Genomic DNA, 14,442 nt, shown 5'->3' with positions numbered 1-14,442 from the left:
TGCTCAAAACACTGAACCTGGCAGCATGGCTGATCATGTAGTTATTCAAACAACACCTCTCAGTAAAGCTGTGATGGATGTCATTTTGGAAGGCAGAATGTCTAGTACTAGAAAATCTTTTGCTGATAAATGGGAGAGATTCTGTGCTTGGAACCAAGCACAAGGAACTGACACAGCAGAGCCAAATATTCCTCAGATTTTACAATACTTGACTGTGATGCTTGACAAAGGCCTATCTTTTTCACCAATAAAAATCCATGCCTCTGCCATCTCGGCTCATTACAACACAGAGCCACCAATCTTTTTTCATCCTTTACTAAAGCAGTATCTTAGAGGGGCCAAAAATTTAAGGCCTCCCAGTAGATCACCAGTTCCTGCATGGGATCTCAATTATGTGCTGGAAAAGCTCACCCTGCCTCTATTTGAACCAGCTGCTACTGCGGATCTAAAGTTCCTATCATGGAAAACAGCTCTGCTCCTGGCAATTACTTCAGCAATAAGGGTCTCAGAGCTACAGGCCCTCATGGCTGTGGAGGCTTTTATCATATTTTACCTAGACAGGGTGTCCCTCAGGACCAATCCTTCATTTATGCCTAAGGTGGTTTCCAGTGTGGCTCTTAACCAAACTATTCATCTGCCAACATTTTATCCAAATCCGCAGAACAAGGGGGAGCGGATTCTGCATTCCTTGGACGTACACAGACAACTAAGATTCTACTTGAACAGGACTAAAGCTCTAAGAAAAACTGAGCAGTTACTAGTGACATTTGCTGCAGGATCAGAGGGAAAGGCTCTTTCAAAGCAGACTATTTCAAAGTGGATAAGCCACTGCATTCGTTTCTGCTGCTTAGACCGTGGCAAACCGGTGCTCAAGGGCATTAGGTCTCATTCCACCAGAGCTGCAGCTACATCAGCAGCTTTTCTCAGAGGGGTACTAACCAAAGACATTCTTGAGGCTGCTACTTGGAGTTCTGTTCACACTTTTACAAAGCATTATCATTTGCCTCCCTACTCTAAGTCCAGGGCAGGCTTTGCCACTGCAGTTCTGCAGGGCCTTATAGCCGCCCCTAATGCATTCTAGCTCCAGCCTCCCATCCATAGCTTTGGGATTCTACTCAAATGTAATGACTGCAACAGTGAAACACGCAGAACATAGTACAGTTGTGTACACTTACCATAAATGTAGATGTTAGTGTATTCACTGTTGCAGTCCAGGTTACCCGCCATCCCCCTTTTATTCTGGAGTTTCTCTTTCCTTCACTATCTTCTACAAACTTAGTGGTGTATTTGCTTGTAGATGAAGGTAAAGTTTATATTGTTGCATGTATGTATAGCTTATATATATATTTTTGTTACCCATTTGGGGGGCACCTGACATCTGGGGCAAGAAAAACTAAAGAAAATGGTGTCTGCTGCTTGTTTTATACGCGTGACGACCTGACGTCATGGAAGAGGAGACGGCAACCGACGCAGGACCCAAGACTTTGGAATTCAGGCTGACCGAGGGCAACCTGCCTGCAGATTACCCAAATGTAATGACTGCAACAGTGAATATATTCGAACATCTACATTTATGGTAAGTGTACACAACTGTACTTTATTGGGTCTGTGCTCAGAAGGCATGCTTGGCTTAAGGAGCAAAGTTTGCCTGATCATGTTAAAGCTGAATTGTTGGATGCTCCCTTAAATCAGGACAGTCTGTTTGGCAGCAAGTCTGAGGAAGTTTTTAAAAAGATGGAAGATAAAGCTAAATCTATGCAAACTGTTAAAGATTTCTTACAAGTTCAGTTTCCTAGATTTAGTAGGCACTGGCCCTCTAAAAAAATTGGTGCTTTTCTGCCCCTTCCAGGTCTTCTCAAGCCAAACCTAGACACAGCAGAAACCCCCAGGTTTCAGTCCCAAGGGACACACAAGACCTAGGCAAGTTCATTCATTTCTGCTGTAAGAACCATGGAAAACCTATCCCACAGGGCATCAGACCCCATTCAACCAGGGCTGCATCTACCTCTACAGCCTTTCTCAGGGGCATCCCTACTAGGGACATCCTAGAAGCTGCTACCTGGAGTTCTGTACATACTTTCACCAAGCATTATCATTTGCCAATTTTCTCTAAATCCAGAGCTGGTTTTGCCACTGCAGTCTTGCAGGGCCTTATAGCTGGTCCTAATTCTATTTAAATTCCTCTTCCCAACCTTAGGTTTGGGAATCTACCCAAGTATAATGACTGCAACAGTGAAACACTAAGAACATAGTACAGTTGTGTACACTTAACATAAATGTAGATGTTGGAGTGTATTCACTGTTGCTGTCCTGGTTACCCTCCCTCCAGCCCCCTTTCTTCTTTCGGCTATACCTCTACTCTCACTTACTATGCTCTAAAAGCTTTTTGGTGTATTTGCTTTTTTGTTGGAGGTATATTCTTGTATTTATAGATTTAATTGCTTCCCATTAGGGGTGCACCTGACATCTGGGGCAAGAAAAACTGATGTAATGCCATCGGTTGCATGTTTTTATACCCCTGACAACTCGACATCATGGAAGAAGGGACAGCAACTGACGCAGGACCCAAGACTTGGTTAATCAGGCTGACTGAGGGCTGCTGCAAGCAGATAACCCAAATGTAATGACTGCAACAGTGAATACACTCAAACATCTACATTTATGTTAAGTGTACACAACTGTACTATTTGGATATTGGTGCCAGTTCCTAGAGAGCGGGAGGGGGCTGTGAAACTGTTTATACCATCCCTCAAGAAGCTATAGTCAGCTTTGGAGACGTTTTTATGTCTGATCCTAGCTAGAGAGGGGTTGGGGGAGATGGTGAGTTTGAAAGTGACCGCTTTGTGGTCTGATCTTACCAGGGAGGATGATACTATAGGGATGCTATAGTGATTACTCATGTTGATTAATACCAAGTCCAAGATATTATCACCCAACTAGCTGTTAAGACATTTGCATTGACAAAAATCAAGGAATCTCTGGGCATTTGTGTTCTGTGATGAGTAGTTCTTCCAATCTATGTTTGGGAAGTTTTTCATCCAGGATCAGGGTAAAGGGTTGAATCTTGATAGATTTGAACTGGTCCAAATAGGCAGACTGGGGCATTCTGAGTCAAATTTGGGGGCCGGTTGCTAGCTATGAGTTGAATAGGGATCTTGTCAGTGGTTAACTGCACCTGGAGTGTCTCCTGTGCATCATACTGTTTGACCAGCCTGGAAGTGTTGTTGTTGTGTCTTTCGGCTTTTTCCCGGTTAGGGATAGCCACAGCAGAACTCCGGTCCGCTAATGATTGGCAGTAGATTTTTACGTGCTGAGTTGCCAGCTCTGACACACAACCTTCAACGAAGGTACGCCCATTCACGCATGTGTCTACACAGAAGACGCTCTAGCTGAGAATCGAACGGGACAACGTCTTACTGTGAGGTGACAACGCTACCGCAGCACCACCACCGCAGTGGGTGCATGTCTTTAATGTATATTGAAACGCCACCTCCTTTGGCTTTATTGCCCACAGTTTGGGGTCTGAATGTATGATAGGATGAGTAACGAGGTAAAGCTCGGATGCTCTCCGCAGCTTTGAACCGAGTTTCTGAGATGGCACGGATGTCAGCATTTTCCAGGGTTAGGAATGCTTGCAATGAGTGCAGTGTCATGTTTAGACTCCTGGCATTTAGCAGCATGACCTTTAATTTGTGTTTTGTTGAAAATTTTACGTTGGTAGTTTTAACCTCATCACTTCTCCTAAAAAAAAAAAAAAAAAAAGGCACTATAGCGGAGGCAAGAGTCTTTGCCAGAAGCCTGAAGCTTAGGTGAGACAGATGCAGGCCATCTCTGGCAAAGCATCGTGGTCTTTCTCTTATATCTTCCCAGGCTGTCAGGTACTGGATCCCCCAGGAATGACTCCAGAAACTAAGCCAATTGTTAGCCAATTATTTTCTGTTTGTATTGAAACATCATTCTGGGTGACTGCAGAATGGTGCTTAAGGCTAGGGACATACCTGCCTGGGACACACAATCGGCGAGCTTAATCGTGTCTGTCTTCATATAGTCCAGAGGGGTAAGTCTCAAGTCATTCATGCCAGCATGGACTGACAGAATCATAACAGTACCTGTTGTTGAGAGACTTGAGTGCGTGTGTGATATGATGGATTCTGGCACCTGACAGACAACTAGCTGTGACTTTCTCCTTACCCAGCCTGGTGAGAGGCACATCGGTGCGTCTCACAGTGGAGTCTCCTATGACTAATATGTTGGGCTTATGGTGAAGCCTTAGTGGTTGTGAGGCAAAGGTGTGTGGACTATGTGTGGTATGTGGTGTGGAGGGCTGTGGAGATCGCGAGGTCTCCTTTGTTTGGGTAAGTTTGTGTGGAGGGTTCAGTCCCAGGACCACTCTTGTTTGGCATCTACTTCTCTGAAGTACAGGCCAACACTAAGGGACTCTGGCTAACAAAGTTCGCAGATGACTGCAAACTGGGAGCCATTATTGAATCCCCAAATGATGTGAATATTCTACAAATGGGCCTTAACAGAAACAGATGCTTGGTGCCAGAGCCATGGGCTCAAGCTTAATGCCAAAAAATGTATAGTTATCCCTTTTGGGAAAAAACATGTACCCATGAATTACCACATAGGTGGCAGTACACTAAACACTGAAAATGTGATGAGAGACAGGGACACAGGTGGACAGTGGTCTCTCCTTCGATAACCACATCGCCACAACAGTCAGGAAATCCTATGTGGCACACCTAATTACTAAGGGCTTTTCATCCAGAAAAAAGATCATTGTCCCATTGTACTCATCCCTCATTAGACCCATTATAGAGTACAACGCCCTGTTTGGTATGTACCTCACTAGACGAATGCAACAGCTGGAAATGCCACAGAAACACCTCACTAAAAGAATCACAGGCCTAAAGCAGATGCCCTATGCTGACCGTCTGAAAAAACTCCAGCTGTACTCTGTGGCATATCGTCTACTCAGAGGCGATCTCTGCTTAACATACAAGGCCATGTCAAACCCTGAGCTGTTTGCCATGCTCCACTTAAAGAAATCCCAATCCCTCAGAGCCACACTCTCCAGGGATCTAAACCTTGTCATCAGAATGAACAAAACATGCTGGAGGGATAGATTCCTGACCCAGAGACTCCCCATACTCTGGAGTAGACTGCCTATACATGTCAAGCTGAGCGCCTCCTGGGCCCTCTTCAAAAGGAACTTTGACGACTGGATGGGAGATAGGAAATTCACCCCGGGGATCACGTCATTCGTCCTGCTAGACAAGGGGTTCAGGGAAGTAAATATTGTGGGAAGAAATATCCAGGGAATTGTTATGGCTAGGCTTGTATAGGCCCTAGGGCCGATGGCCTAGTACCAGCCTAGGACATCCACATATGTAGGTGTGTGTTGTGTAGGTGTGGTTGGTGTTTGAGGTGTAGTGATTGTATTGACAACCTTTTCAGTGCCAGATATACTGGCTTGAAGGGGAGGTGACTTGGACACTAGTTTCCTAGTGTAATTGCATCTCTCAGAAATTATGTTCCTAGGTGGTAGTAGTAGATGGGTGTCAGTGTACATGAGGCAGTTGCTACACTGTCTCAGGATGTCTATGTCAACCAGACTGGCAGGAGAAAGTGTAGGAAATTGTCCATCCAAATTTGTCAAAATCTGAGGGAGAAAGGCCAGGGAAAGCTAAGGGGTGGGCCTAAAGCCCAAGTGCTTAAACCAAAACTAAGGGCTACACTTAAGAATAACAGTTAATTTCGACAGGCTATAAACAAACAATAATAAATGCAACAGAAAGGATGCAGTTGGAACACTTGAGAGAACACGCAGCAAGTAGCGGGAAGAAACAAAGCAAGATGAAGTAACAGAGTAGTTGGAAGAAACACAAATTAGAAAAATATAAGCAGCTGAATAAAGTGCCTTCTTTATATAAAGTAAAAAGGGAGAGAGCAGGAACAGAAGATACTTCAAGGTTGAGGGAATAAGGGGTTTGGCCTTCCCAAATGATCTCTGTATTGGGTAGAATAAGCTAGAGAGATGGGACTGGGAGGAGTGTCCCAGATCAAATTTACAATAGGGCCAGGCAACTGCAAAAGCCACCAACTTTAAGAGCACAACAGCAATAGGGTGGGAAGTTTCAGCACAGATCAGAAAACAATGCCGGCTAATATATAAATAATTCAGTCAAGCAAAAATACAGTGCAGAACTCTAGACAGTTAGTGCCAAAAAATATACTTATCCACTCTGTATTTCCAGATAGTTTGAGAAGCACTCTCTCTGTCAGAACACAAGGAGATTCTAGCAATAATATTGGTTGGCTCTCTTGCTCATTAGAGAGTAGGCTTTTGTCACACAGTTTTTTTTAATTATTGAAGTGTAGGGTTCGTCTTCATCGTGTCTTCACTTTAATTGATAGCGCGGTATAGGACATTTGCTAGTAGTTGCAACAGAACTATATTTAGTTTTCCCAATTTAAACTAAGACAGGATTCATGTAACCACTTTTAATACCCACTTTTACTCTAAATGGATTTGTAACTGCACTAAGCCTCCTTCAGCCATTACCTAGATCTTGTGCCTTCTTACTGTTTCCACTTTTTCTCCTTGTACTCGCATTTTTTCCTGCATCTATCTCAGATACGCTAACATTTCTTCACACACACTCTTGGTCTGTCTCTTAATCCATTAGTACTAACAACCTTCGCTCCTGACCTTCATCTCTATTACTCCCACCCTTTTCACCTCTACTGTTATTTCCAACTTCTTGCATGTACCTTCTCATAGTCTTTCATAGTCTTTCATTCAGTTTTCCTCTTGTATACTACAACTACTGCAGTATCACTGCTGTGGCCTGTTAAATGTCTTTCCTTGATCTAAATGTCCGTCATAATTTGTGTCTGAGCATTTTATATTCACCCATACTACCATGTTAACCATAGTTGTACTATGTTGTAATTAAAGTGTATATCAAGTGTGTATACAAGCATTCTATATTCACCCATATTACTGTCAGCTGTAGTTGTACTATATTGCAATTCGTTTGTGTGTCAAGTGTGTGTACATACTCTAAATTAACTTTTGTTTAAGAATTTTTTATTCTCTCAGTGTTGTATTCTACTCAGTGTGTGCCTTGTGATGTACTATATATTCTGTGTGTTTTTCTTATTGAGCTTTTCTCATCAGGCCTGCACTGAAAATGGACTTTGCTTTGCCCAGTGGACTTTCCCGGTAAACAAATGCCAATGCATAAATAGTGCTGAGTGTGCAACCTGAAGTTTCCTCTTAAGTTGTGATTTGCCTTAGAGTATACTGAGGCTTATTACACCAGCATACTAAATAATTTGAACATATCACCTGTGTTTAAGATGTTGCCGTGAATGCATAGGACCAAGAGTAAAGCATTTCATTTAACTTTGTCACCAGTGGAGGTGAGTTTGTGTCCCCTGTAACCCTGAAATGTTGCAGCTGGTAAACCATATGGTAGAAGTCTCAAAGTGCTCTGCTCCTTGCATGAAACTTTTTGTAGCACTGTCTTCTTGTGGCCTTTACACCAAGTCCAGCATAATGATCCTGAGAAAGACAACCTCCAGGACTCTACTTGAAAATCCTAGTTACTAGTTTACCACACGCATGAAGTACATGCTGATTATTCCTCAAGTACTTCTGACAAAAGATTGTGACTGCCCTCCTGCTGTGTTAAGGTTTAGTGCTAAATGCTTAAGATTTTCATTGTACCAACTATATTAAAAGTTGCATATTTTTTGCAGTGTAACATTTTTATAAAGTTAAAGGCTGCCATTGTCTTGCATCCATGAACTGAATTAAATGGGTAATTTCAGAATGAATGAAAAAAATTCCAGTAGTAGTACAGCTTTACATGAGGAGAGTCACATTCATAGCATATTCTTTCATTCCCCATTTGCATGCTTAATCCATTCAGCAGTCATGGGGGGGGGGTGCAGAGTCTGCCCTAGAAGTCAGTGGGTGCAATGCAGTGTGTGTAGTCCTAGATTCAGGTACTATTTCATTGAAAGATTTATGCATACAAGCTGTTACACGTAGTTATAGGCTGTCGGGAAGATAACCAGTTCGCCTATGTCATGTGTTTTGGATATGGCTTGAAATTGGAACACCCAGCGAATATTTACATTTGCTTAGGACCTAAGGACTTTGTTACTTTGTTGTAGATAAGTCAGAAATATTTGCCATCTTCTCTTGAAAAACTTGATAACATTTTTTTTCTACATGAACAGTGACTGTGGAGCTTTGGTATGTCAGGCTGGGGAAAACTGAAGAAAGTTGCCTAATTAGCTTAAGTGGAGAAGAGAGAAGGAGATGTGGTCTGAAGCTTTTAAATTGTAACTTTTACTGCTGATTTAATGTTCATTGAGAGTTTATAATGTTTTTTTTTTTTCTTTTGTTCTTTGCCATTGTAGGAACTTGAATGCCTTCAGGATCATCTTGAAGACCTCCTAGTTGTCTGTCGAGAAGTAGTGGGAAATCTGACAGAACTAGAGTCTGAGGTGAGCTGTTTACTAAGAGCAAAACTGCTTCAGTATGAGATGGTTGCAAGTCTTCTCTTAAATCAAAATATGTAGAACTTCAGTTTCTAAGCAGTTTGCTAAAGGCTTGACAGTACACTTACAAACTTTTGTAACTGTGAACTCCAGAAAGTCCTCCCGTTTTGCTTATACCTTGGTCAATAAGGACGAACCAAAAATAAACTGTTCTAAAAACAGCTTCACTGGTTTTACAATGTACTTCCAAACCAGGAAGTTCATTTCAGTTCTGTTTATTTAGTGTAGTAGTATATCCTCGTGTTTATCCTTAGTTAGGCAGCTCATTGATTTAGACAGCTGTCTCACATTGTCAGGGTCTGGGGTTCTGTTCTGAGTTTCGGTCGCTGTGTGAAGTTTGAATGTTCTCTGGGTTAACATTTTTTTTTAATTTGGGGGCTTCATGTACCCAGTTTGGTATGTACCTCTCAAGACATCTGCAACAACTGGAAATGCTGCAGAAATACCTCACTAAAAGAATCACAGGCCTAAAGCAGATGCCCTATGCTGACCGCCTTAAAAAACTCCAGGTATACTCTGTCGCATATAGTCTACTCAGAGGTGATCTCTGCTTAACATACAAGGCCATGTCAAACCCAGAGCTGTTGGACATGCTACACTTAAAGAAATCCCAATCCCTCAGAGCCACACGCTCCAGGGATCTAAACCTTGTCATCACAATAAACAAAACATGCTGGAGGGATAGGTTCCTGACCCAGAGACTCCCCAGACTCTGGAATAGATTGCCCATACATGTCAAGCAGAGTGCCTCTTTGGCCCTCTTCAAAAGGAACCTTGATGATTGGATGGGAGAAAGGAAATTCACCCCGGGGATCACGTCAGTCACCCTGCTAGACAGGGGTCCAGGGAAGTAAATAGTGTGGGAAGAAATAGCCAGGGAATTCTTATGGCTCGGCTTGTATAGGCCCTAGGGCCGATAGCCTAGTACCAACCTATGAACCTTCGTTTCCTTCCTTGCTAGTTGATGGCTACACTAAAAACTGTCCATTTAGTCTTTCCTTTGTGGCTTTGGTCATGGAGAAAGAGAGTATTAGGACCCACTCGGTTACCCTTAAATGAATAAAAAAAGTATTTTTCTTTTCATTTCAAACCTTTTAAATTCCCCATAATTCAGAACGTACCCACATTATTAACTCCCCCTCCCCCCTTAATTCTTGCAAAAATAGCTCTGTGTTGTACATCTTGGGTTTCAGTTCCTTTACTTAGATATTCTGCAAAGCATCATCTTCACCACGTTTGATTGTGTAATTTCACTCTGTATGGCCTCTGGACCTGTAGACAGTATTCTAACTTTTATTATGATATCGCTGTTTCCTTTAATTCAGAGCATTCATAATACAGCCCAGCTTCTTATTTACTATTGCTAATGATGATGTGTAGCAGTCTTGGGTGGATGAAAGTCTTGTGGTTTGGTATTAGCTGCAGGAGCATTCCCATGACTATTTTTAACATGTTAGCAAGTTCCATGTGCCGTATTGACTGCTGAGCAGAGTGTAGAGCTGTTTCTCCCTGTTATTGTATCAATGTAGTCTCAGCATTATTAGTATGCTTAAAATGGAAATTTTGATAGTGTTTTGATATTGAATAAATGCAATAGGTAGTGAGACTGCCTTTATACATATGTAGTTTTATGTCACTTTTGAGGGCTAAAGGTTTTCTGTTACAACTAACTGCATCTTAAAATTTATCTTTGACCATTTTTATGCTTAATTGATCTGCACAGAAATTAAGCATTTTCTGTACCTTCTCATATAGTATTTGGGATCCTCTTAGCTGGTTTATGATCAAGTTCACACACTCCTTTACCAGTTCAGACTTTTTCTTTTCCCCTTTAAAATTGGTGCTTTGGAACAGACTTCCTCCCTGAATTACAGATATGCAAGAGTAATAATTTTCTAAAACACTTAAAGATGCACGTAATGAAAGACTATAAATTCACATGTTTTTCAAGATATTGGCTAGAGCTGGTAACATTCCATCTGATATTGTTAATCCTTATTCATTCCTTACGCATGGGTATCTGTTCCGACCCAACTTCAAACTCTCAAGCTAAACTCTTACCCACAATCCCCCTCTCCCTGTTACCTCAGATTTTGTTTGCCACGTTGCCATTCGGTCGTGTCAAGCTGCTTCTCTTGAGCTAAGTACAGTTGTTTAATAACCATTTATTTTACTTTTCTGCCAGAAGAGTTTCTATTTCATTGTCTGTTACCCTATCGCATCTAGCGATCATACTGTCTTCAGGTTTTTCTTCTCTTTTCTCTATCTTCTTATCGCGAGGTAAATTCCCCTTACCATCGTTGGTAATTCTTCCCTTTTTTCTCATACCTTAGGGTATTCTTTTGTACCATTGCTGGTACCCTTTTCTGCTTTCTATTTTAGCTATTATGGCAGATAAGAAAGGTAGTCCGGGGTTTAAACTGTGTTCTGATTGTGGACACAAACTACCTACATCTGATGCATACTCTTTGTGCGTTTATTGTTTGGGGGCGTCCCATTTGTCTGTTGATCCGCCCTGTACTATTTGTGAGAATTTTTCAAATAGAACCTTGTTGGAAAGGAAAAACAAGCTGTTACTGAAGGGACTTCTTAAATATCCCTTTTCAGAGGCTATTTCTGGGTCAGAGGCCTCAACCCCTCCCTAGAGCCCATAAGAAAATCTTGGATGTTCCTACCAAGGCTAAATCTTTGCCTTAGTCCACGGCTGGGGACTCCCGCCAACCAAAACCTAAAAAGGCTAAAGTTTCGGCTTCGGAGCTCACTCAGTCAGCCCCAGTGCTTTTGGTGCCTAGACCTTCGGCACCAAGGCCTTCGGCTCTATTAGTGATCTCGGCTCCGTCTTCTCCTGCAGCCTTCACTATATCGGCACCAAGGGGCTCCTCGATTCAGACTATTACCACTGTATCGGCACCGACCATTCAGTCGGCGCAGACCTCGGAACCGACAACTTTATTGTTGACTCCAGTTTTGTCAGTTCCAGATTCGGTACTGACAAACACTTCGGCACTGATCCCTGAATTGGTGCAGACCATGACCTCGGCACAGATGACTTCTTGGTGCAGACTCCCATAGTCCAGTCTCTGTCGGCACCGTTGTTCTCGGTGCAGACTGGTGAAATAGGCACAGAGTTTGCCTCTTCTGTGGACAGGCCTGTTTCTCCTTCAGTTTCTGTGTGGTCCACTAGAAGCCTTTCCAAACACGATGTGTTGCATCTTGTGGACCAAGGTACTCTTGGCCAGAGGCATCTCACCCCCCAGGAACTATCCTTCCTTGGGAGGTGATCACCCATCTCCAAAGACCCCTTCTTATTCTCCTCCTTCATTGCCTTTGACGTCCATGGATATAGCACAGTCTTCCCCTTCTGCGGTTCCCTTTATGGATCTCACTAAGGAACCGCAGTTGCCTTCGTGGCAGGATAGTTTTGCTATGACCCAGGATGTCAGTTGTGACACGCATAGTTTGCTGCTCTACAGCCATCCAGGGACTCCGGTCGGCAGGCTGAGCCACTTAGGGGAGGGGGTGACCCCTGTCCTAGACATTCACTCTTAAGGTGGACCAGCCTTCCATCTGATCGAGAAGGCTTTTGCTGCTGCTGGCGATACTGGACTGTCTATCCCTCTACCCTCCTCTGGTACACTGGTTTCACAAGTCACACTGTACGGACACTGGGTGCAAGGGCCTCAGGACATATTCCCACAGGAAACCCCTTTTCCGCTGTCTTCCCCAGCTTCTCCCGCTGAGGAAGTTCACTGGAAGAGTTCGTTTAAGAGGAAGCACATGGACTCCACAGAGGAGTCCCTCACTGAAGACACAGATTTTGATGAGGGGGGAGGATCCCCTCGGTCACCCTCTGAGGTATCCTTTGGTGATATCCTCGAAATCCTGAAACAGGTGACTGGCAGTCCTCTAATCCAACCTCTGAGGAATCTGTGTTCTTGCAAGCCTTTCGCACCCGGCCCCCTACCTCCTGGGTTACTCCACCTGCCGATGAACTTGTCTGGCTTATCATGCAGTGGTCGTGGAAGGCTCCTGACACCGTCAAAGCTATTCCCCCGGAGGCCAGATAAGATTTTGTCCCCTCCTGCTACGGATCCCCATTGGTCAAAAGGTCTTCCTGTGGATGCTTTGATGAAGGCCGCAACAAAAAAGGATTTGGAGTAAGAAGAAAGCCAGACTGTCCATCCACCTAACACAGTCCCGGGCCCTAAACAGGATAGGGAAGTGCTCCCTTGCATCAGTGACCTTTACTATCAGGTCCCTGAATTATATAGCACACTTTACCAGGCTTCAAAGGGATCTGATTTCTGAGCTCTCTGAAACCTTGGCTGGTGTCATGTCTGATGAGGTCCGTGACAAAGTGGCCTCTCAGCTAGCTACCATTGAGTCAATATCTAACTCCTCTATGCGACTGATGTCTCATGCATCAGAAGGAGCAGCTAGAGCAGAGGGTTCAGCTGCGGTCTTAAGACGGCACGCACGGATGCGCTTGTGCAATTTCGCAGAACCCTTAAAGGCTTCCTTTCTTAATGCTCCCATTGAGCCCTCCTCGTTGTTTGGACCCAAAGTTAAAAGCACACTGGCCAGATGTGAACAGGATGGTAAGACCCTTTCTGCCGTAGGTGTCTCTTAGTCTTCCCCTCAACGTGCTTTCTCCCGAAACCAAAAGAATGGGAGGATATGGTTAAAGAACTCTCAGGGTCCTTTCCGTGACAGGCTGAGTTCTCTCCTAGAGGCAGTGGGGGAAACTCTCAGGGAAGACTCCCCTTTTGGGGCAGAGGGGGTCCGCGTAACCAGGGTTCCAGGGATTCTTTCCCTGGCCAGTCCTACCAGTGCTCCTGAAGAGCGGCCCATCTTCTTTCCTCTGGAGGTGGTTGGGGGACGTTTCTCCTTGTACCCTACTGCCTGGCTAACCATCACCACAGATTCCTGGGTACAAAGGATTATAACCAGAGGTTATCATATCCCCTTCGATCTTTGTTCCGTCTTTTCAAAAAAACCTTCCCGACGTTCCACCCAGTCAAAGGGAAGCAGCAGCATTAGAGATAGAAAAGCTGCTAAGAAAGAGAGTCATCCAAATAGTCCCTCCAGACCAGATAAGATCCGGATTTTACTCAAGACTATTTTTGGTGCCAAAGAAAACCAGGGACTGGAGACCAATTTTGGATCTCAGTGTATTGAACAAGTTTGTGAGAGTACAAAAATTCCGGATAGTCACAATACAGTCTATCCTCCCGCTTTTGGAAAAAGACGATTGGATGTGCTCGATAGATCTTCAAAATGCGTACTACCACATAAAAGTGGACAGGCCATCAAGAAGATTTCTGCTTTTCCGTGCGGGAGCCAGTCACTACCAGTTCAGAGTACTGCCCTTCGGACACTCTACAGCCCCCAGAGTGTTCACAGAGTGCATGGCAGTTGTCACAGCACACTTGCGACTTCAAGGATTCCAGGTGTTTCCATACCTGGACGACTGGCTCATTTCTGCCCCCACCAGCCATCTACTGGAAGAAGCCCTGGCATACTCTCTCCTCGCTGCATAAAGGCTAGGCATAACCATAAACTGGCAAAAATCCAATCTCACCCCATCTCAGTCGACAGAATTCATAGGGGTTATCTTGGACACACAGAACTGCAAGAGCTGCCATTCCAGAGCACAGAATTTTAAGGATAAAGCAACAACTGATTCCAATCCTTTCAAGGGAGAAATCCACGGCTCACTTGGTTCTGCAGCTGTTGGGTTCCATGGCAGCATCCATCACCATTATCCCCCTGGCCAGGTTTCACATGAGGCTTCTACAATGGCTACTGCTCACCCAGTGGTATCCCTTTCAGCATCCTCATTCAGCCATGGTTCAAGTTACC

At 43.9% G+C, this 14,442-nt stretch overlaps 1 protein-coding gene across 1 annotated transcript in view; it reads left to right on the top strand.

Moving 5' to 3' along the window:
• Positions 1 to 14,442, top strand: part of GLG1 (golgi glycoprotein 1) — a 3,171,999-nt gene that overhangs the window by 1,746,715 nt on the left and 1,410,842 nt on the right. Inside the window, exon 13 of the mRNA XM_044081599.1 lies at positions 8,440 to 8,526. Within this exon, the coding sequence (XP_043937534.1) occupies positions 8,440 to 8,526 (87 nt within the window). The remainder of the gene's footprint in view (positions 1 to 8,439; positions 8,527 to 14,442) is intronic.

Source organism: Protopterus annectens, chromosome 8.part1 (assembly GCF_019279795.1).
Source record: "Protopterus annectens isolate FY-2018-M chromosome 8.part1, PAN1.0, whole genome shotgun sequence".
NCBI classification, from domain to species: domain Eukaryota; kingdom Metazoa; phylum Chordata; order Ceratodontiformes; family Protopteridae; genus Protopterus; species Protopterus annectens.
Note: the sequence above shows the minus strand (reverse complement) of the source record. Positions and strands in the feature narration are given on the sequence as shown.